Source organism: Gorilla gorilla, chromosome 21 (genome assembly GCF_029281585.2).
Source record: "Gorilla gorilla gorilla isolate KB3781 chromosome 21, NHGRI_mGorGor1-v2.1_pri, whole genome shotgun sequence".
Lineage (NCBI taxonomy): Eukaryota > Metazoa > Chordata > Mammalia > Primates > Hominidae > Gorilla > Gorilla gorilla.
Genome location: NC_073245.2, coordinates 30,482,707 through 30,505,526, shown reverse-complemented (window position 1 = coordinate 30,505,526; position 22,820 = coordinate 30,482,707). Strand labels below are relative to the sequence as shown.

At 39.2% G+C, this 22,820-nt stretch overlaps 1 protein-coding gene across 5 annotated transcripts in view; it reads left to right on the top strand.

The window, feature by feature from the left end:
* Nucleotides 1-22,820, top strand: part of RALGAPA2 (Ral GTPase activating protein catalytic subunit alpha 2) — a 325,720-nt gene that overhangs the window by 212,401 nt on the left and 90,499 nt on the right. For all 5 annotated transcript variants that reach the window (XM_055373507.2, XM_055373512.2, XM_063702324.1 and 2 more), the window contains one exon: nucleotides 5,213-5,371. In XM_055373507.2, the coding sequence (XP_055229482.1) occupies nucleotides 5,213-5,371 (159 nt within the window). The remainder of the gene's footprint in view (nucleotides 1-5,212; nucleotides 5,372-22,820) is intronic.

The following is a 22,820-nucleotide window of genomic DNA, read 5'->3' as shown; positions in this document are numbered from 1 at the left end:
TTGCTTCTTATGGATTAGCAAAGAAAGTGGGTTTCTTGAGAAGGAATCTGTTCTCAGTGATGATGCTATGAACATTGTTGAAATTACAACAAAGGATTTAGAATATTCCATAAATTTAATTGGTAAAGCAGTGACAGGGTTTGAAAATATTACTCCAATTTCAAAAGAAGTTCTACTGTGGGCAAAATGCTGTCAGACACCATCACATGCTACGGAGAAATCTTTCATGAAAGGAAGAGTCAATCAATGTGGCAATTTCATTATCTTACCTTAAGAAATTGCCACAGCCACCCCAGCCTTCAGCAACTGCCACCCTGATCAATCAGCAACCAACAACATCAAGGCAAAACCCTGTACCAGCAAAAAAAGACTACAACTCACTGAAGGCTCAGATAATCATTAGCATTTTTTAGCAATAAAATTTTTTTATTAATATACGTATGGTAAGAAATAATGCTATTGCACATTTAATAGACTATAGTAAACATAAGTTTTATGCACACTGCTTTCCCAGTGCGCACAAAAGTTTGTATGATTTGCTTTATTGCAATATCTATATTTGCAATATCTAAAAAACCTATTGCAGTTATGTCTGAAACCAAGCCTATAATATCTCTGAGGTGTGCCTGTATATGATGGGCAACAGTGCATGTGAAACATCAGAACTCAAGTCATGGCCCAATTACAGACAACTTTCATAGTGATCAAGTGTCTCAGATGTAGAAAGTACAATTTGCATTCAAAAACTCAGCAGCCTTTCCCTCTCCTGCCCCAGCATGCTATAATGACCTCCTGGAGGTGGCAGTACTACAGCCAGAAGCGCTGACCACGTGCTGGTTCCCACAGGTCTTGGAGGAGCTGCCTCAGTGTTGGGTTTTGATGGCTGCCCCTGGCTGTAGAGCTCTCAGCAAAGGGCACTCTGCCCTCCAAGAATTCACCAGGATCTCAGACTCTAGTGTAGCTTACCAGGATCCTAAGCTGGGCTCACACATCTTTTTTATTTGCAGTACATTGTAAATTGTTTCTGCTTTGCAAATGTGTCACCATATTCTATAATTTTCTTATGACTGAGAATTATTTTGTTAAAAGATAAAATTTATATATAAAATATTTTTTAAATTATTTCTTAAGTAAAGTAGGACTGTTTTTTCTTTTTTGAGAAAAGACATGTTTTCTTGATAAAATGCCAGGCTGTAAATAATGTTCTAAGACTTGGCCTGGTTGAATGATTCCCTACTGTAATAATCAAAATTCAGCTGATACCTTTTGCAGCTGTAAGATTTAGCATCATTAGTGATAAACTCTCTTTATCAGATGTCTCACAGCCAGACTAAAAATCAGTCACAGTAACAGCAGCCCACAGTTCCTTGTCTTATTCTAACTAAATTGTCCCTAACAGCTTAAAAATGAGCTGCAAAATTCTAAAGTGATTCATGCTCTCTTCTGCCCCCATCATGGGGGGACTTTTTCAATTCTGCAATCCAGTTGCAACCCCATACTGAACTCTTGATCCTTCACTGCAGAAATTTGTTAGCTCTAGCTAGATTAGATTTTTCACAGCTAATCTAACTGCTGTAGGGGTTTGCAGAGTGGGGACAGAGCTGTGCTATTGGATTTGTCCAATTCATTTGACTCCAGGACTATAATTGCACTTATGTCTTACAAGGCTTTTATAGCCTCAGGCTGGCCAGCCACATAAAAAACAAATTGGCAGTGATACAGTACGAGTGAAAAGGGATGAAAGGCCCACATTATCAGTCTCCAGGCAGCGCTGTTCTGGCAGGAAGTTTCTTGGTTAATTTACAAATAAAACTTAGATTTTAGGATGGGCACACTGTCAGCTGAACAATGGGGATGTCAGTCCTGACTGTTACTTAGTAAAAGTAGCAGCCGGGCCCACTGAGGAGCAGGAATTCTTCAATCAAACAGACGACTCCTTCTGGAGCCAGCTGGCGATGTAATGCAATTAGTCGAGAAAGGAGGTCAGCCTATTAGGTGTGTACCATGACCGGTGTCACCAGTGGCGTGCAGCCTGGCAGCAGCAACAGACAGAATGGCTTAGGCAAAGGGACTTTAAAACTCTGTTAGGATGAAAAGTTGTGGGGCCGGGATTGATTTCTTAAGACTTAAAATCTGAGCATTTGTTCTGAGCCTGATAAGTATCCAGCCATTGTGGAGCCTGTTGTGCAGTTGAAGGAGTAGCTAACATAAACACCGGCTCCATTCCAGAAGGAGACTCATCATTCTTCCCCAGTTACATAGGAACCAGATCAACTTGACTTGTGTGCACTCACCAGACTCACTGGTGGGTTTCTAATTTGAGGGCCTCTAATCCCAGTTCTTCAATACTCACAAAATGATATGTCAGTGATGGACTCTTCTTTAAATTGGGCAACACTTTGAGCCATCCAGAGTATTCCGTGTGTTCTGACATGGTTGACAGTTTGCCCAGATGAATTTTATTTATTTTACCTACGTGTTTTCTTATAGGCAAAAGAAGGCATATTTTGCCCTTTGCTCCAGATTTATCAGCCGATTGCTCCCATGGCCTTAGCTTTTAGTTTTGTGATTTAGCTAATTAAACTGTGACATATCCAGAAGTCTGAGTCCCATGCCACTGAAAGCAGCTATGAGAAGATGAATATCATATCATTACCACACAAAAATAGCTCTTCCTTAATTACAGAATTGCCACACTGGGAGGATGGGTCTGTTAGTGTGAAACTAACCTCCCTCGCTGTAGTTCTGAGTATACAGATGCAAGTAAAATTAAGAGATACTTACTTAGGTTATGTAATTGAGTAACCCAATTTGAAATGGGAAAGTAACTACAAAACTTCAATAATCACGGTATTACCTCACAGTCAATGTTTTGCAACTAATACTTGTGGATCAAAAGGAGCTATCATAGATACTAGAGCACCAGCATCGGGTGGTGGCAGCACGTTTGAGGGGTGTTTAGTAGGTGAGTGTTTCCATTCAGACGTTTGTGCAAGCATTATACCAAGGGACCCAGAGCCACCCTGAAGCTGGCTGTCTTTGCAGGGTGAGGGCTGTAAGTGTGAACTCTAGGACAGCCCCAGTTCTCACAATTACTTTCTGCAGGCTCAATTCCTCCTACAGTTCCAGTTAGATACTATTCATATTTCCCCGAAAACATACCTATATTAGGTTCTTGGTGACGCTGGCTACCGTGTTTTCACTTCCAAAGGACTGAATTTTAGGAGTGTATTGTAATGTCTTTGCATGTTCTATTAAAAAGGAAAAAGAAAAAGAAAAGCTGTAGCAAATATAGGAATGGAGAAATATAAAGAGATGTTCAACACTACTAGGAGGCCCAGGGTTGTATTTTGTTTAAAACTATGTAAGGGGTTGACTATACATTTTGCCTGCTATTCTTTTACTTTTATGTGGGAAGGAGGAAGGAAAAAAATGATGTACTGGGTAATTTTGCCATTAGAAAGTCGGAGATGCCATTAAGTTGTTCTGGATCATCGTGACTTGTGCTCAGCACCCGCAGTTGCATTTGTCCCAGAGCCCACATTCAAACACAGTTGAATCATGCACCCTTCAGTATGGGTACAATGGTATAGGCACAGGTCACTTTTTAAATAATTGGCCTGTACAGTCATTCCCAGAAGTATGAGAGAGTGAAGAATAAACAGACATTGCAACAGATGAGCTTCCTTTTGTAACCTTATAAATAGAAAAGAGGCTATGTTGGGGTCACCTCAGATTTTCTTTTTGTGGTCAAATAGTCTAAAGAAAACTGTATTTATGCTAACACGTTTTAAATACATAGTATTCCAGAACACCTTTTTAAAAAATACTTTAAGACAAAACTAAAAATGTTAAATTTGACACATCTCTATTTTATTAAACTGCTTCTGAATTTAGTCATTTTTAATGTTCATCTGTTAGATAAGGAAGCAAGAAATAATTGTTCATGGTGCCGGAGAGCATCCTTCTGCAGTTCCATGTGAGAGAACGAGAATCTCAAATTCCCAGAAGATGTCAGAGGGCCTTACCAGCTTTTGTGGTTTCAGAACTTCAATTTTGGCCAACATTTTAATCTTCATAATCTAGTTTCTTTTAGTCACACTTTGATTCTTTGTCACTTAAGTGATTTCATGTGCAGCTTTCTCCAGCTTGAGATGGTACAGTCATCGTGCAGGAGATTGATCAAGGGTGTTCTTACACCTGACAGAGCCTGGGCCTGAAAGAACTCTCAAGGGGTCTTGTTTTGGAGATCTTTCTAGTAAGGCCTCCTCAAAGACGCCAGGAGTCTGTGATTTGTTTTTGTTCTTTACAGCCTCTTTGTGTATAAGATGATAAAACAAGTGGGCTACACTACTAAGCAATGACAGTAAAGTAACTTTGGGTGCAGGCTTAGGTAGCTTTGAAACAGTGGAAATGGCCCTGAATTGGAAGCCCCAGTGCATGTCCCGGGCCCACTCTGCCACTGCTACTCATGCATCCTCGGGTAGGTGGTGCCTTCACCTTCCTGAGTGCCCATTTCTTCTTTGTACAATAAGATGAAGATGATGTCATCTACCTCAGAGAGTTAGTGGGAAGATTAAATGAGATAGTATGTGTGAACATGTCTTCTATACAGTAAGCACTCTTTAAATGCTAGGTAGGAGTGTTCTTATCAGACTTAAGCAGTAGTTATTCATTTCCTAAGCAAAGGTAATTTTATACGTCCTTTTCTTAAAGGTTTGTCACAAATCTAGTTTCTTATACATTTGGTAACAATTGTGTTGTAATGGCTTATGTTCTCTTATGTTCATATTCTTATTTTCATAATAACCATTGAATTGAGAGTCTTATAAAGCACAACTGCAATGTGGAATAAAAGACACGTGTTGTTAATTGTTTAGAAACATATTCAGCAATATAAAGCACAGGACTCTGACACAGGAGTAAAATTCCATTAGAAAATAAATTCTTACAAAGGCCTCAGTCCCATCCAGCTGTAATGTGCCTGCGAAGCTCGCATGCCTTATCTTGGTACCAACACATTAAGAAGACAGGCTGTGTTTTTATGCACTTGTGCTTTTTAAAATCCTCACAGAAGAACATCAATGTTGTAGCCTTTTTTGGTAGTGAAATTTGTTTGGCCTTTGAGTTTTATAATTCAATTTGTAAGCCATGACCCCTCATAAACTGCTGTTATCACCCTGATTAATAAAGAGCCAATTTGCTGTTGCAGCTTCGTCACTTGGGGAATGACGAGGTCCATATCGTCTGGTCTGAACACTCCAGAGACTACCGCAGGGGTATTATCCCAACTGCCTTTGGAGATGTTTCAATCATTATTTACCCAATGAAGAATCACATGTTCTTCATCGCGATAACGAAGAAACCTGAGGTACGTTTTCATTGCATTGTTGTACTGACTCATAAAGCATTTGCCATGTGATTCACTGTCATTGAAAATCAGTGATACAAATATGTTAAAGGGGACTCTCATCCAGTTGTTGAATGTCTTACATATATCTGAATTATGCATGCTTTATAGGAATTAAATATGAATTGGGATTTTCAAAGAATTTTTCATCATGAGCACAAAATTGTATTATTGTATTACTAGGCCTCTTTGGAAATTATAATGTCAAATTTATTATTTTGTAAATGTTTTAAGTTTTCTAAATTTTGTACTTTTGAAAAATTGTATCTTGAAATTTTGGGTATGTTGATTAATAATAAGAGTTGAAGGAACCCCATATCACATCTAGCATTTTGTGGAGAACCGTGGGTATGGAATCCAGCCTTGCCTGGTGTACGGGCACTTGCCAAGCCTCTGACTGTGCTAATGGGGTCAATCCTGCAGAATTGCAGGCATGTCCATGAAGAGGCCGGGCCTCTGGAGCACGGCCCACGTGATGAGTTTCAACAGTTGGAGCACCTTGCTGCAGAATCAATTCAGCCATGTCAATTGGTATTGATCATGGGAAGAGCTGGAACAATCCAATGATCTGTGTGCTGTGTACTAAATTGGCTGCAGTTTCGATCCTTGTCATACCTTTAGTGGTATTTTAGCCATGCTTTATGTAGCGACTTGTTTTTGTTTTAGAATTACTAATAGAAGGGCGTTTTTAAAGTTCTTAAATTAAACATTAGCATATTAAGCCATCCCTCAAGAGGAATGACTTTGTGTTTTTCAGCTTGATAGTAAGTATAATCTTCATTTTCATTTCAAGTTGTTCTCCTGAAGGAGCTGAAAGTTACCCTTCTGAAAACTCTCTTTTAAAGCTTTGAAATAATAGGCAACAGATTTATTGTTCATATTGGGATTTATGACCTAATCTAAAGGGTTAAAGTTGTGAGGATTAAATGAGCTAATAAATAGAAAGTGCTTCAAACAGTGCCTGGTCCAGAGTAAAAGCTACTTAAGTGTTAGCTATTATTATTATTATTGTTGCTGTTGTTTTTTGTTATTACTACTATGGAGAGAGAATACTTCATGAATTCCAAGTTTAACATGCTTATTATTCTCAGAATAGATGCATTGTGGGTCAACTCCTGAATTCATAAAAGTCCCATTCTGGCTGTTGCAAAGCCTGACATAAAGGGAACCCTCTTTTCTATTGAGGGAACGCAGATGCCAAAAGTCACTTCATATTAAATATTTGCATCATTTTTTATTCTGATCTCCATGTGCGTGAAGTTTTCAGTTTTGTGTATGAAAATGGCTCTTAGTGCTAACATTTGTATTTGTCCATGAAGAGCACTACTTTAAAGAATTAAACTGAAAATTTTAATATAAGAGAACCAGTGAATTTAGTGTCTTATAGCTTTCAAAAAGAGGAAATGTGTTTCTTTAATATTTAGTATGGATTAATTGGCTTTATTAGCTCATTTTCAACATGGGCTTCTAAAATGTCATTTAATGTCCTAAAAATGTCACCTTTATTTTTAAGTAAAAAACATGCAAGGCATTTTAATTCACTTTATAGAATCAAAAGTGATTTTTTAAAAAGATAGTACACTTATAATGCATGAATATAATTATTAACATACCTTGTAAACTTTCTTATAAAATGTTTGCACATTTAATGAATTTGGCTATAAATTCTGACAAGATGAATTGAGCAAATCGCTTTCTTAATATTTTAATTCAAAAAGCCTAAAGGGAAGAAGAGAATAATGGCCAACTGGAAATTTAGTATTATCCTTACATTTAAAGTACAAACCATTACAATGTAATAAAATTAATCCAGACATTTCCAGGGCAAGTGTGGCTGACCTTTTGTTCACCAACCACTGACCCCAGGGTGAATGCAAGAGGCTTGCGGAGGGAAAGTCTGTTTGTTTGGCTTCAGTCCCTGGTATTTAAATTGCATTCCCTAATCAAATGAAAAGGCTGTCCTCTCTATCAGGTTACAGAATCCATGGCAACATTTGGCCTTTTATATCCATAATGTTAGCCTTTTTGTTTGCATCTAAGTAGAGACACCTGGAGCAATGTTAACATTAACCGATTTAGCATTAATAGCTTCATTATATAAGAATTTCTGATCAGATAGCTGTTACTTTTGTTATATTGCTTCAGCTTGTATTGTTGTCATTTTTTATCTCCCTGCTTGGCAACCAGGCAATGATTTGCAAATTTTTTTTGTCTTGATTAATTAAGCAATATAATTATCAGTAACCGTGATGCAGTCTTTGCTCAACAAAGCTTCTGAGAGAAAACAATGGTAAGTCTGTTAGTATGAATGCATTCCACGCGTCCCAGATGCATGAGGATATTACGGACAATGAGGGGAAAGGCCGCCTGTGAGCGAGGACAAAGGGTGCCACGCAGACTCGACACACTGCACATACCGCCAGGGACATGCTGCGGGCTCCCTGGGACACAGACGCCTCGTTAGATTACAGCTAGTCAGCAGAGATTAATTCTCAGCCATTTGGTACAATAATTTACCCATTCCCCAGCCTTTTAACTAGTGCTCCTTACTGTGGAAGGGAAGGCTTTGTACTCAAAAGGTTTATTTAACCTTGCCTACTTTTAGGGATCTCCACCAAAATCCGTATTTTTTTCTTAGAAATTGTAATGACGCAGCTGCTTGAAGTTAAGGAATATTCCTTTTGAAGGACAGGATATGCATGTTTCCAAAACTGTAGGTAGAGTCAAAGGCATTCTTTTAGCACCTGTATATTTCATCTGAGTATAGTATGACTCTGTGGTCTAAGTACATTTATTTTACTGTTCTCTGGGCAGCCATACTCCTCTAAGAATAATTTTAATCCTTTTTTGGGAGGAAAAAAAAAACCTCATCAGTACACAAAAGTCTTGCTCATTGGGTAGAGTCATGCATATTCAAATTGTACTTTCATTCACTCGGCCTCATTAATAGTGTATGTAATAATGTAGGGCTATTTGTAATACAAGCTTACAGGCAGCATTGCTTCCAAGTCCTTTGAAATTTAACATATTTCGCTTTTTCATTCCATACACCTCCCTTAAATATACAAATTATGTGCCTGGCAGAATCCGCCTCCTCTTAATAATACACAGCATTTGTGAAATGGTATGTTGAAGAAGTGTGGGTGTGCTTGTGTGAACGCATAAAACCCTCTCATCTGAGTGGGCCTGTTCACTTCTTGAGCTTTGTATTGAACTTCTTTTTTTCATTTAAAAAAAAAAATCAGTGTGCTTAGCAGCATCATTCCATTGTTAAATTACTTTCAAAATAAGTCCATCTCCATAAACATTGACACAATCATTCTTTGGTCACAGAAAAGAAATGTGTTATTGTTAGACTTATGTTTTTTCCAGCTTTTATTACTAAGTCAGCAGTCAAGGAAAGACTTGCATATAGAGCAGAATGTGAGTGATTCAAGGGGTTTGTTAAAATGCCAGTTGTTCTTCAGAAAAGTGATTCATAGAGCTTCCACACTGCAGTGAGTACCCGTGCTGCTTTCCCTCTCTTTCAGTATCTGGAAAGTAATATTGGTGTTCAAAGTGTTTGCCTTCAGAAATTTGCGAAGGTAAGTTTTAGTGGTTTGGGCATGTTTATTTCCAGGCATAGTAGTGACTGGCTGGTGACCAGTTGACCAGAGGGTAGATGTTCAGAAGCAGCCTTGAGCAGGAGCAGTTGAGACAAGAGGAAGTTTTGGTGAAGTGTCCTCCTCTTCACCTCAACCAGAGTGTCCCTTTTGTAAATGGAAAATATGCTAATGTCCTCTGAACTCTACTTACTCAGCCCTGGTACATACGAGCATGGAGAAAAAAATGATAGTGATTCAGTGATTTCTGAAAAGCGTAGGAGGGGAAGTAGTAAGACAGGAGATGGGACACCAGAGTTCCAGTTCTAAGCCTACCACAAGATGGTAGGTGTCTTAGGCAGATCTTTCCGTTTCTTTGAATCTTAGCTTCCTCAGCTGTGAAATGCTGGTTGAGAACCAAGGCTTCTCTGTAGTCCTTACAGGGATTCTAAATGCCTTTTTTTTTTGGATCCTCTTGTTCCTAGCTGCCCGTACCTTTCCTTAAGTTGTCCTGACTGTCCCCAGAGCATCATGGAAGTAGCCGCTGGCTCTCTTGAAGGTTCAGCAGCTATTGTGAGTGAGTGTGTGTGTGTGTGTGTGTGTGTTCATGTGTGTTCATGCATCCCTCTTCAGGGTGACATCTAGCCCAGGACCTGTACCTGGAGCAGGTGCCCAGAAATGCTGGGAAAAGGCTGTTGTGCCAGAAGTTACAAGAGCATTTGCACATGGGAGGCTGAGAGGAGCCTAGGATTGGCACTGAGTTTGAAAGGAAGTCTTTTAAGCTTACTAGTGTGGCCTCACGGTATAGAGAGAGTGTTTGACTTTGCAACATGGTTATGTAAATTTCTTTCTTTTCATTTTGTATGTGCAGTTTTCTTAAATATTTATCCCAATCACAGCCAACTAACCTGTTTAAGATTAAATCATGCCCTTTAAAATGCTCTGGGAACTTCTCAGGGAAAATAAATTGTTAACCTTTGAATATACAAAGAATTATTTATTTAGAAAAGATCATTGAAAACACCAAACAACCAGAATGTACTAAAATAGGTTATTAAATGGATTACTATGTTATGTTCTGTTTGGGTAATTTATTATTATTGTTATTAGCATTATTTTTAGTAAAGGAATGACATTGAGAACTATGTGAAAAGGCATCTGTCATTTGCAGATGTTAAATTAAAATCAAATTTCTTCTCTAATTCATTGCCACTTCTAATTAGAGGAATTCCCTAGATACAGGGGATTTGTATTATTCCTTTTGTCCAGTTTTTGAAAGACTGAGTCACCCACGAGCAGTTGCTGAAGAATACTAAAGAATGTTTATTTATACAATAAGCCTTGATACAGATGGAAGAAAATCTATAGCCTACTATTATTAGCTCTTAGCTGCTGTTTTATCTTTCACAACAATTTGGCTTTTGAGAATTTCTTCTCAACTGATTTTCCTCAGAAGTTGACGTTGTTTCCCCTTTTTTAAGTTGGTCTTTGCATATACATCTTCTTCTTATTTGCTTTATCTTCTCTCCTTTGGCCAGCCAGAGCCAGCCTGTGTAAATGCATACCAAATGGCAAATGGTAATGTAAGAAAGCAAGGCAGCTCTCATTCTCTGCCTCTGAGCTACTCAGTAGGAAGGGCCTTTTGGCTCAAGAGACAGCACACTCCCCAGAGCCCTTGGCATGCGACTGCCTAGGTTCCTGCACACAGGTGCACACAATGTCAGCCACTCAGCCCAGCAAGGAGGATGGGTGTCCAGAGCACACAGAACTTTTCTGTGAAAAGGAAAGAGCACTCATTGCCCCAAATCAGATAATTTATCTTTACAGTAGTATTTTCTATGCTATACTTGAAATGTATTAGTTTGTTGTTGTTGGGTTTTTTGCTCTTTTTTTTTTTCATGAATACTTTCATTACAACTCCACCTCACCGATTACTGGACTGCTTTTAGTATAAGCCATAAGAGGAAGTACACTTATTTTTTTATATAGAATATTTTTTAAATAAACTCTTTGAAGTGTGATGTTACTAAAGATAGAAGGAAGAAAGGGTTATTCTTTCTTATTTTCTTATTTCTTATTTGAACCTGGCAACACGAATGATCTTAGACTATGAGTAGATTCTTAATTTTCCTTTTTGGAACTGAAACGCCTGTGTTTTCTACCAGTACTGTCGTAGAGGGAAAGCTCATTATTAGTCATCACTAGTAGAACTAACAGTCTCCTCCTTCTTTGCTCCCATTTGAATTCTCATAGGTCTGACTGCTTCCTCTGTGCTGTAGACGCTGATATCAAAATAGCTTTGCCCAATCTTTGCAGTTTTTAAATCTTTATGTTTTAATTGTGGAACATTTTCTTCAAACCCACCAAACAAAACTATGGCAGTGGAAGAAGGCTACTCAGGATCCCAAGGCCACTCCCGTCACCCTTCCCCTGGCCTTTCATGCATCTCCATGAAGCAAAAGACAGATGGTCACAAGAGATCTTATTCTAGAAATGTCGAAAGGAGCAACAGATTTGGTTAATGCCCAGCAATTAGTCCCTTGGGAACAGGAGTGCTTCATTCAGTCAAGCAGGAAACATCTATCAGTTGAGGCTGCTTCATGCCAGGTACTGTGTCAAGGGCTGGGGGTCCCACTCTCCTGGAATCTAAATTTTAGTAAGGGAGAAGGCCAGTAAATAAGTAAATAAATGGTTGAGCTAAGACTCTTTTATAGCAATGGGTATTTCAAAGAAAGTAAAGCAGAGTGATAGAATGGGCAGGAAGGAGGCTGCTTTAATTCAGATAGGGAGACATCTGGTTTCCAGTCAGTATGTAGGGAGCTTGATAGTCATCACTGCCATCCTCACAGCAAGAAAAAGAACAAGCTGATAATCAGCAGTTAACTGATAATCAAACAGTTCTTAGATTCATCAGAGAATTGAAATGACCAGGCAAACCCCTGTCCCTAAAGTTAGAGAGACAGACAGGCAGATACAGAGAATCACAGCTTATCAGAACAGAAGCCCAGGCGCAGAAACCTCTGGGAAACCAATACCACAGTAGGAATACTTAAATTGTAATTCACCAATTGCAGGAGGCTTAGTGTGGGCAAATCTGAGAGTTAAATAGAGTCATGTGGGGCTGGCTGACAATCCCCCACACTTTTGTGAGTTCTACCTCTAGGATACCTACCAGGTTCTCACAGTAAAAACTGGAGGAAAATCCCCTCTTTGGCAGAAAAAGGGAGAAAGCAGTCATTTGGAAATACAGTTGACCTTTCAGCAACATGGGTTTGAACTGTGTGGGTCCACCTACACATGGATTTTTTTCAACCAAACACAGATGGAAAATATAGAGTATTTGTGGGAGACGAAACCCATGTAAATGGAGGGCTGACTTTTGGTATTTGTGGGCCAATTGTGGGAATTAAGTATGCTTGGATTTTGGCATGCACAGGGGTGGGGCATTGGTTTTGGAACCAGTCCCCCTCATATACCTAGGTATGACTATATACCCAAAGTATTTTGTTCTTAACAAAGTCTGCCCTCAAGAAAAACTTTTTTTTTTTTTTTGAGACCGAGTCTGGCTCTGTCACCCAGGCTAGAGTGCAGTGGCACGATCTCAGCTCACTGCAACCTCTGCCTCCAGGGCTCAAGCAATCCTCGCACCTCAGCCTCCTGAGTAGCTGGGACTAAAGGCGTATGCCACCACGCCTGGCTAAGTTTTGTATTTTTTTTGGAGAAATGGGATTTCACTGTGTGGCCCAGGCTGGTCTCAAACTCCTGAACTCAAGTGATCCACTCACCTCAGCCTCCCAAAGTGCTGATATTACAGGTATGAGCTACTGTGCCCAGCCAAGAGAAACTATTTTAACGCAGCCTGTCTGGCCTGGGGGGAACGGAAACACTTAATACCAACGCCTTCTAGTCTCCTATCTCATCTAAGTTGGAATTGGAAGGAGACAAGAAAACAAAACTGAAAAGCACTTTCGAAGGTCACAGTCCAGGGGCACAGGCTCACTGAAAGACTGAGACTAAATCCTAGGACTATAGAATGCTTCCTCTTCTCCATATCTAACTACGATATCAGGAGGGCTTTTGTATAGTAACAGGGAGTACAGCTGAAAGAACTGCACATCCCAGATCTTATTTAAGAAAAGTTAGTAAAAAAGCCTAGAAATAACATGGGTGATAACAGCAAGGTCATTCAAAGAAATTTTAACCACTGACATCTACAGCTATAGAAAACAAGAAGCATGGCCTGTTAGCCAATTAAACATAAAACCCCACATTTGAGGCCTGATTACTTCAGTTCATTTTACCCAATACATCATATCCAGCTTTCAACAAAAAGTACAAGGCCCACTAAAAGGCAAAATAAACAATTCTAAGAGACAGAGCAGGCATCAAAACCGGACTCAAATATGGCAGAGATTTTAGAATAATCAGATTGACAATTTAAAATAACTGATTAATATGCTAAGGATACTAATGGAAAAAGTGGACAACATATAAGAAGAGATGGCTAATGTAAGTAGAGAGATAGGCACTCCAAGAAATAATTAAAATGAAATGCTAGAAACCAAAAACCCTATGACAGAAACAAAGAATGCCTGATGGGCTCATGAGTAAACTGGGCATGGCCAAGGAGAGGAATTGTGAGCCTGAGGATGTGTCAGTAGAAACCGTGAAACTGGAATGCAGAGGGGAGAAAAGGTTGAAAAACATCTGAACAGAACTTCCAAGACCTGTGTGACAATCACAAAAGATGTAACAACATGTAATGAGAATACAAGGAAGAGAAAGGAGAAGAAATATTGGAAATTGTCATGGCTGAGAATTTTTCAAAATTAATGACAGATCCAGGAAGCACCAGGAACACCAAGCAGAATAAATATCAAAATGTCTATACCTAGACACATACAAAGCACAGAAAACCAAAAAAGAAGAGAAAATCTTGAAAGGAGCCAGAGGGCTCCTATGCTGGCACCAGTAGCTGCAGAAGAGCAAGGGTAATAAATAGGGCTTCTCTTCAGAAACTGAGCGATCAAGAAGAGAGTGGCATAATATATTTAATGTTTTGAAAGGAAAAAACAAAAACAAAAAACTACCAACCTAGAATTCTGTATCCAGAGAAATTATCCTTCAAAAGTGAAGGAGAAAGACCTTCTCAGACAAAAGTTGAGGGAACGTGTGATTAGTAGACCTGCCTTGCCTTTCCTTCATCATCAAAAAAAAAAAAAAAAAATTATAGAAGTCATAAAGATGGACCCACTTAAAGAAGGGAAAAGCTTTAGAGAAGGAAGAAATATAAGTAAAATGAAATCTGTTTTTTTATTCTTTTTTTGAAACAGACTGTTAGTCTGTTGTCCAGGCTGGAATATAGTGGCATGATCATGGCTCACTGCAACCTGGACCTCCCCAGGCTCAGGTGATCCTCCTACCTCGGCTTCCTGGATAGCTGGGACTACAGGCACACACCACCATGCCTGGCTAATTTTGTGTTTTTTCTAGAGACAGGGTTTTGCCATGATGCCCAGGCTGGTCTTGAACTCCTGGGCTCAAGTGATCTGCTCACCCTGGCCTCCCAAAGTGCTGGGATTACAGGCATGAGCCACCACACCCAGCCCTTTTCTTATTCTTAATAGATCTAACAGATAACAATATGTTCCAGATAATAATAGCAACAAGTATTTCATGCTTATAGCATATGGATGAGTAATAAATGATAGCAATGTTATAAGGATAGGAGGGAGGAATTGGGAATACTCTCTTATAAGGAACTTCCACTATCTGTGAAGCAGTATAGTGTTATTTGAAAGTGGATTTGGGTTAGTTATAAATGTATTTTCAAACTCAGGGCAACCACCAATAAAACGTTTTTAAAAGAATTATAATATGCCGAGAGAGGAGAGAAATGGACTCATATAAAATTCTCACTTAAAACTAGAGAAGGCAGCAAATGAGTGGAAGACCAAAAAAGAAAACAATAAGGACAATGAATAAAATACATGTCAGTCGTCTTAAATATATCAATTAAAAGAGACTGTCAGAGTGGGTGCCAAAGAAGCTAAGACCCAACTATTTATGTTGTCTACAGGAGACCCACTTTAAATGTGAAGACACAGATTAAAAGTAAAGGGATGGAGAAAGATATACCATGCTCACACTAATCAGAGAAAGCTGGAATAACTATATTAATATCAGATGGAGCTAACATCAGAGCAGGGAAAATTATCAGGGGTACAGGGGACATTACATAGCAGAACCTGCAAGGCCACAGTGAGGAGTTGGCCCAAATCATGAACTTGATGAACTAGAGCAGGGTTGTCCAATCTTTTGCATCCCAAGGGCCACATTGGAAAAAGAATTATCTTGGGCCACACATAAAATACACTAACACTAATAATAGCTAATGACCTTAAAAAAAATTGCAAAAAAAAAAAAATCTCATAATGTTTTAAGAAAGTTCCGAATTTGTGTTGGGCCACATTCAAAGTCATCCAGGGCCGCATGTGGCCCACAGGCCATGGGTTGCACAAGCTTAAGCTACAGCAAATCGGTTAGCCCCTCTAGCCTTCATCTCTTCCTCCATGAAGTAGGGATAAAGTGCTGGCCTCATGGGGTTGTTGTGAGAATTACATACTGTACATTGAGCACTGAGATCAGAACCAGGTTCAGTAATTAGGGATCACAGTCATTGGGCTCATCATCAAAAATGAAATGTTCCTGGGCTTTTAAACCCCTTGTCTATGATTCTTTTGTTATTTTGTCTTAATCTTATAATCCAAAAATATCTATTATGTATATTATTTTCATCTCTAATCGCTAAGAATCATTGACTCCAAAGGCATCAAAGGAGAATCACTTACAGGCCCAATTAAGTGATGAACCATCTTTAAAATATATTCATGGAGATGCCCTATTGTTCCCTAAGAGGACTTTCTTACTATTTGGAAATCCCTTTCCATGTCTGGCTCAGGCTCTGCAAAATAGAATATAAATCAGTCTTTTCCCACCTTCAAGAAACTAGCCCAAGCCCAATGAACCATTTCCTGAGCAGCCTCTCCTCAGAGAGTACTGCTTGCTGGTGCTCCATGGACTTATGTGTTCTCCTCAGAGAGTGCTGCTTGCTGGTGCTCCATGGAGTTATGTGCTCTCCTCAGAGAGTGCTGCTTGCTGGTGCTCCATGGAGTTCCATGGAGTTATGTGTTCCTGGAGGATGGTGCATGTCCTTCCCCTTCCCATATCCCACCCTGAACCATAGAACACACAAGAAGACATTTAGGATTAAACACATTTTACTTTTCATAAAATGTTTATAAAATGTTCAGTGCATGGACTCCTTGGTGTTTCTGGTAAATAATGTGACTACTATTGTTTTTCCCAATGGGAAAATTATTGTCTTTTGGTACAATATCTTAGCAGATTTATCTGTTGCCCACTTTGACATCTCAAGCATAAATGCACAAGTACAAACACACCCTCTCAATTCATAATCCCTGTGGAACTGTGAATTTCCCAGAGGGGGAAACTGTGTCAGATCCTTGAATCCTAGATCTCAGAGGTGAAGGAAGCATTTTAGGTTGTCTGTTCTGACCTTTATGCAGGACACCCCTGATAACGTCCCTACCCTTGTGTTTGTGCACCAGCATCACTAGAGTACAAGATCAGCTCAAGGTCCGTATAGCTCTCTCTGAATATCCAGAAATCACTTTTTTTCCCCTTTTAGCCTCTCATTTTTATCCTTCATTATTTCCAGTCTGGCACTTGATTCTCTCATTATTCGTTAGAACTTCTTGATTGTCTGAGATTTACTTAAGGGATCTGGTTAGAAATGTGGGAAAAACATGTTGCTTGTAGTTCTAATGAAATGCCCTCAAGAAGTTCTGTTTCCTAAGTCTGTACACAGGATTTAGGGGGTTGCACATGGTTTCCCTGATGCATGAGGTCAGTGCTTTGTTATTGGCAGATCACCAAGAGAAGACCTGCCCTGCAGTATGAGGTTTCACAGGTGTCGTACAGATTGAGCCTTGATGGATGGTCCTGATGCCTTAGTGATGAGGAAATTTTACCTGTGGAGCAGCTGCGGCCAAGCTTCTCAGGGCAACTGTCCTTGGCCAGGCACTTACATGGAAAGCAGCTCTGGTCTGCTCAACCCACTGGCAACCCCTCCACTTGCCCATTCTCTCGTGTGTGTAGAAACTTTAACAGTTTCTTTTCTTATTGGCTTCTTAACCTAAAATTATTTTCTAATTCACTGTTGCAATATTCCCTACCAGTTACATTGATCTGTTTTAGAGATTGTGATCATGATTGCAATTACTATTGATTTCACAGGCCCTTTCTTTCCATCATTCTTTGATGGGCAGTGGTATTTCTCTCCAGGTATAAAAACATGTACTCTTTCCTACCTGACTTTACCATTTTGGTTTCTGGCCACCTAACTTGTGAGGAACACCCAACAGATCTGCAACCTTTCCAATTCTCACCACCCACCAGATCTTATCTCCTACTGACACACACAGTGAATGTACCTTCAGCTCAGCCTTTCCATTACGTAAAAGATGGGAAACTTACCTGGTGCTCTGTGTTGCTTTCATTTGGATGACCAGGACATGATGTGGGTAGATGAGCAGGGGTAGGCAAGTACAGCAGTGCAGAGTCTTGAGAGCAAGCTGGTAATTTCTGCAGGGCATTTCATCAAGTCCCATATCATCTGGCTTCCCATACCTGTTCTTCAGCCTTTTCTCTTATCTGTATGCATTTCCGTAAATACCTATTCCAGAGCTTTCCATCCTTCTCAAATCCAGTCTAGGCCTCTATGCCTGCCTCACTTCCTTTTGTGGCCCTACCTCTGACTTCACTTTGCTCTCAGGAATCCCTCAGGAGCTCTGTGCAGTCCTTTGCCATGTTCTGTCCACAGTCTTTCTGTTTATTTATCTGTAATACTTTAATCATTAACTGTAGGCACAGCATTCATACAAACCAGCTAGCACTCAGCTAAATTAGTATCTCTTAAAGTGCACTTTGGGGAACCCTGCGCTAGAAAAGAGAGCCAGACCCACCTCATGTTTTCATTCCTATTTTTACCATTTGTCTGGAGTGCTCCGCTCTTCCCACCGTGAATCTCTGCCAACACCCACGATCATGACCACCTCCTACGTGAAGACTTCCATGGCTTCTCTCAGCTAGAAAAGAACTCTCTGTAGCTTCAGAATATTTTATCTGCGTCCACCCTAAAGCTTTTTTTCCCTTTTGCCTTCTTGAATACATTGTTTTACCTCTTCTGCAAACTACCTACAGTTCAGAGCCTCGACTTGTTCATATCTGTATTCCCCCACAGCCCTTAACAGAACTTTGATCAAATGATGCAAATGAACCACTATTAAACAGATGGTACATGAAATCTCTGCCCCTTTTGACACAGAAAGATTCACTGTAGTCTTTAGAATTTTCAGACAAAGTTTTAGAGTCTTCTGAGTATTCATTTTTCCCAAAAGCTATCTTCTGGTATTTTAGAGAATGTATTTATATTATACAGAGATAGGAATGTAGGAAAATAAAAATTCTGTTCTCAGAAATATACCTTACATTTCTCTTAAGGTTTTTACATATATCTCAAAATTGTATGGTTTTTTTTACCTTGCCTCTCATTAGGACAGTGCTATTTGCAACACGCTTTCGGGGTTGGTAGGGCATTTGAACCTTTTAGTCACTCTGTGAGGCCCACAGGGCAGACAGCACTGCCCTTGTGCTCCAAATATGTATGTAGTTGATAAGAGCATAAAGAATTTATCCAAGAGTACTTGATTCTGGTACCAAGTCCAGCATCCTGAATCCCAGTAGACTGAATCTCTTTAAGAGTAGAGAGGTATCAGTTTTCACACCTGTATGCAGATGCTTTTTATATTCTGTGTACACATCCTGTGTTCACATTATAGGTATATGTGTGAAGTCAAGGAGAAATTTGAATTCTAGACCTTTGTATTAAGTCACCCACCTCTTGCATGATAAAGGCAGTGCCAAAAATCTGGACACAGAAATCACAGCCATATCATTGTTATGAACACAATACTTGCAGTTTTTTAGCAGAATGAATAACTGACCAAACTGGGTAAGTTAAGCCACGCACATTCTTCATTTGTCATTTTCAATGTGGCCTGCCTCTCGGTAGGCCCATCCATGGCAATATTCCAATCCTGGAGGCTGGAGGTTATCTGTGAGGAATTGGAACAGAGTTCAGTTGTTCATTGCCCTGCTTTGGACCATCAAGATGTCTGCATTGCATCCTTGAAAGATTAATCCCCACAAATCAAATGGGTATTTCAGATCATTTTCTGTGTCCTAAGGATTCTTTTTTGTCTTTGCTCCAACAACTGGGCACATCCTTGTGCTGGCATGCTGGCTAGTGTTGCCACGTGGACTTCAGTGTGATCACTTAGCTGCAAAAGGCTCTCTTTGCTTTCACAGTATCTTGCCAAGAAGAGTCCCTGGATATGAAGTGTCTTCATCTGGACCCAAACCTGAGAAAGAAATTAATTTGGGCTACACCTTCTAGGTGTGTGCCTCCCCTGAGCACTGTACTTCTTTAGTCAAGGAACACATGATAGGGGCTCCACAAGCAGCTCCTAATCTGCAGGTGGTAAGGAAATCCAGTTTGTCAGCAGTCATGGAAAATCTTATTAATCCCCAGGCTTTGGTCATCATGTTAGGAGAGGGCACTTATGAGTCACTCAGAAACTTTAGGTGGTTGTGAAATGTACATGCTCAGCAGGGTGAAATACTGCGATAAGGTTCTGATTAGGACTGATACTTGATGTTGTCTTCCATTAAATTTACCACTGAGCATGGGATCAGGAGTGAGTGCTCCATGAGAACCCTTCCCCATCTGCTTTGTACAGCAGCAGCACTGTTTTCCCTGGCAGGACCACTCATCCTGTCTATCCTGGAGCCTCCTTTACTGCCTCAGTGTCCAGTGGTCTGTGGAGCCTAAAATACCTGACCATCAGTTTCCACTTCCCACTGAGAACAGTGTATCTTCTTCTAGGAAGTACTTAAGTACTAAAGTACTCCTTAAGTACTAAAAACTAAAGTCAGAGACTATCATCATAGGGATAGGAAGAAAGGACATACCATACCTTATGGGTCAGCATCCCCAACTCATGGGGTAATATATTCCACTTAGCTTGGTGAATGATTTTCAGCAGTCATCAAACAGGCAGGAGGCTGTGTGGGTAGGCCCTCCTATAACTCCACTGGTCCCGTGTGCCTTACTCATACTGTATTTCTTACCACAGGTTGGGATATATCTTGCTGTAAGGCAAGTCCCTACCCAGTTCTTCTTTGGCTTTTTTTAGCCAATTTCATTTCTATAAATGTCTTAGAATCAGCTAGTCAAGATACATACATGCCATGCATTAAATCCATAGGTCAATCTAGGAAGGAAAGTCACAACAATATTGAGTCTTCTAGTCCAAGAACACATCTATCATTTCATTTATTTAGACTAACATCTCTGAATAAAGTTTTGTAACTTTCTTTATACTTTCCTTGTTAGATCTATTTTATATTTTTATGCTGTTGTAAATAATATTTCCTTTTCTAACCATTTGTTGCTGGTGGAGAGAAATGCATTTGGATTTTTGGTGAATGTATTCTGTATCCATTGACTTTGATAAACACTCTTACTAATTCTGACCATTTGCCATAGATTATGTTGGAGATTCTGTGAGTACAGTTATACCATCTAAAAAAATGACAGTTTTTCTTCCTTTCTAATTCATAATCCTCTATTTGTGTCTTGCATTACTGTATTGGCAAGGATCTCCAGTGCAAATGTTGGTAGATGTGATGTAGGGGGACATTTCTTTTCTCCTTCACAGTCTCCCACATCAAGTTCTCAATGTTTCACCATTTAGTGGTTGCTCTGGAATTCTGTAGGTATTCTAGAACAGATTAAGGAAGTTCCCTTCTATTCCAGGATTGCTAAGAATTTTTTCCTTAACCGGATTTTGAATTTTATAAAACACTTGTTTAAATGTCTTTTGAGGTGATTACCTGACTTTTCTCATTCAATCTATTAATGTGGTTGTATACAGACTGATTTTTACTGAAAATTGTATTCTTGGGATATACCCGACTTGGTCATGATATTGTTATTTTTGCACATTATGGAATTGGCTTGCTAATATTTTGTTAGGGTTTTTCTATGCATGTTCATAAGTGAGATTGGCCCCTCATTTTGGTATTAAGATTGTACTAGCCTAATAAAATGAGTATATTTTCTCTTTTCCTATACTATGGAAGTTTCTCCAAAATAATAGTTATTTGTTCTTTTGAAGATTTTATTCGAATTTTGTTATTTTGAATATGGTTATTTGAAGATTTTATAGAATTTGCCAGTGAAGGCTTCTGAGCTGGCTTTTCCTTGTTAGAATGTTTTTTTCTACTATGATTCATCTACTTTAAAGCTCATAGAATTATAGCTTTTATATATCATCTTGTGTCTGTGTTTGCTAGATTGTATTTTTTTTCTCATTTGGCCATTTCATCTAAACTTTCAAATTTATAGGCATAAAGCTACATATATTTTCTAAGTATCTATAGTTGGATTCCTTTTTGTTTCTAATATTATTTAGTTGTGCTTTTTTTTTCTTGATTCACCTTGCCAAAGACCTGTCAATTGTATTAGACTTTTTTCAAAGAACCAACTTTTTTTTTTCAACTTTTATTTTAGATTCCAGGAGTACATGTGCAGGTTTGTTACCTGGGTATATTGCATGATGCTGAGGTTTGGGGTATGAATGGTCCTGTCACCCAGGTACTGAGCTTAGTACTAACTACCCAATAGTTAATTTTTCGACCCTTGCTCCCCTCCCTCCCCCTTCTAGTAGTTCCCAGTTTCTGTTGTTGCCATCTTTTTATACAATTTTTGTTGTTATCTTTACATCCATGAGTACTCAATGTTTAGCTCCCACTTATAAGTGAGAACATGCGGTATTTGGTTTTCTGTTCCTATGTTAATTTGCTTAGGATAATGGCCTCCAGCTGCATCCATGTTGCTGCAAAGGACATGATTTTTTTTTTTTTCTTTATGGTTCCTTAAAGAACTAACTGTCGATCTTGGTTCTCCTTTTTATTGTATGTTTGTTTTCTATTTTTTAATGATGACTTTTATCTTTATTAGTTCTTTCCTTCTACTTTCTTTGAATTTGATTCTTTTGGTTTTTCAGTACTTCTTGAGATGGGTGCCTATCTCATTATGTTGCAGTCTTTATTTCTTTCTAATATGAGCATTTCATTCTACACGGTCCCTGTAAGTACTGCTGTAAGGTATAAGTTATAATATCTACTAGTCTTATTTTATCAGTTAGCTTAACATATTGCTAAATTTCCATTTCAGTATTTTGTTGACCCATGAGTTATTTAGAAGTGTATTTCTTAATTTCTAAACATAGAGGTTTGTGCCAATTATCCTTTTGTTGTTGTTTGTTGTCAATAGCTTTTTAGGCACAGAATATGGATTGTAAAATTTCCACCCCTAGAAACTTATTGAGATTTGCTTTATAACCTAGAAGAGAGGCCAGCAAACATTTTTTTAAAGGGCCAGATAGTAAATATTTTAGGCCTTGGGTCTGTCACAACTAAATAACTGTGTCATTATTGTGCAAAAGTAGCCATAGAAAATGTGTAAGTGGGCCGGGCACGGTGGCTCATGCCTATTATCCCAGCACTTTGGGAGGCTGAGGTGCATGGATCACTTGAGGCCAGGAAGTCGAGACCAGCCAGGCCAACATGGTGAAACCCCGTCTCTACTAAAAGTACAAAAAAATTAGCTGGGCTTGGTG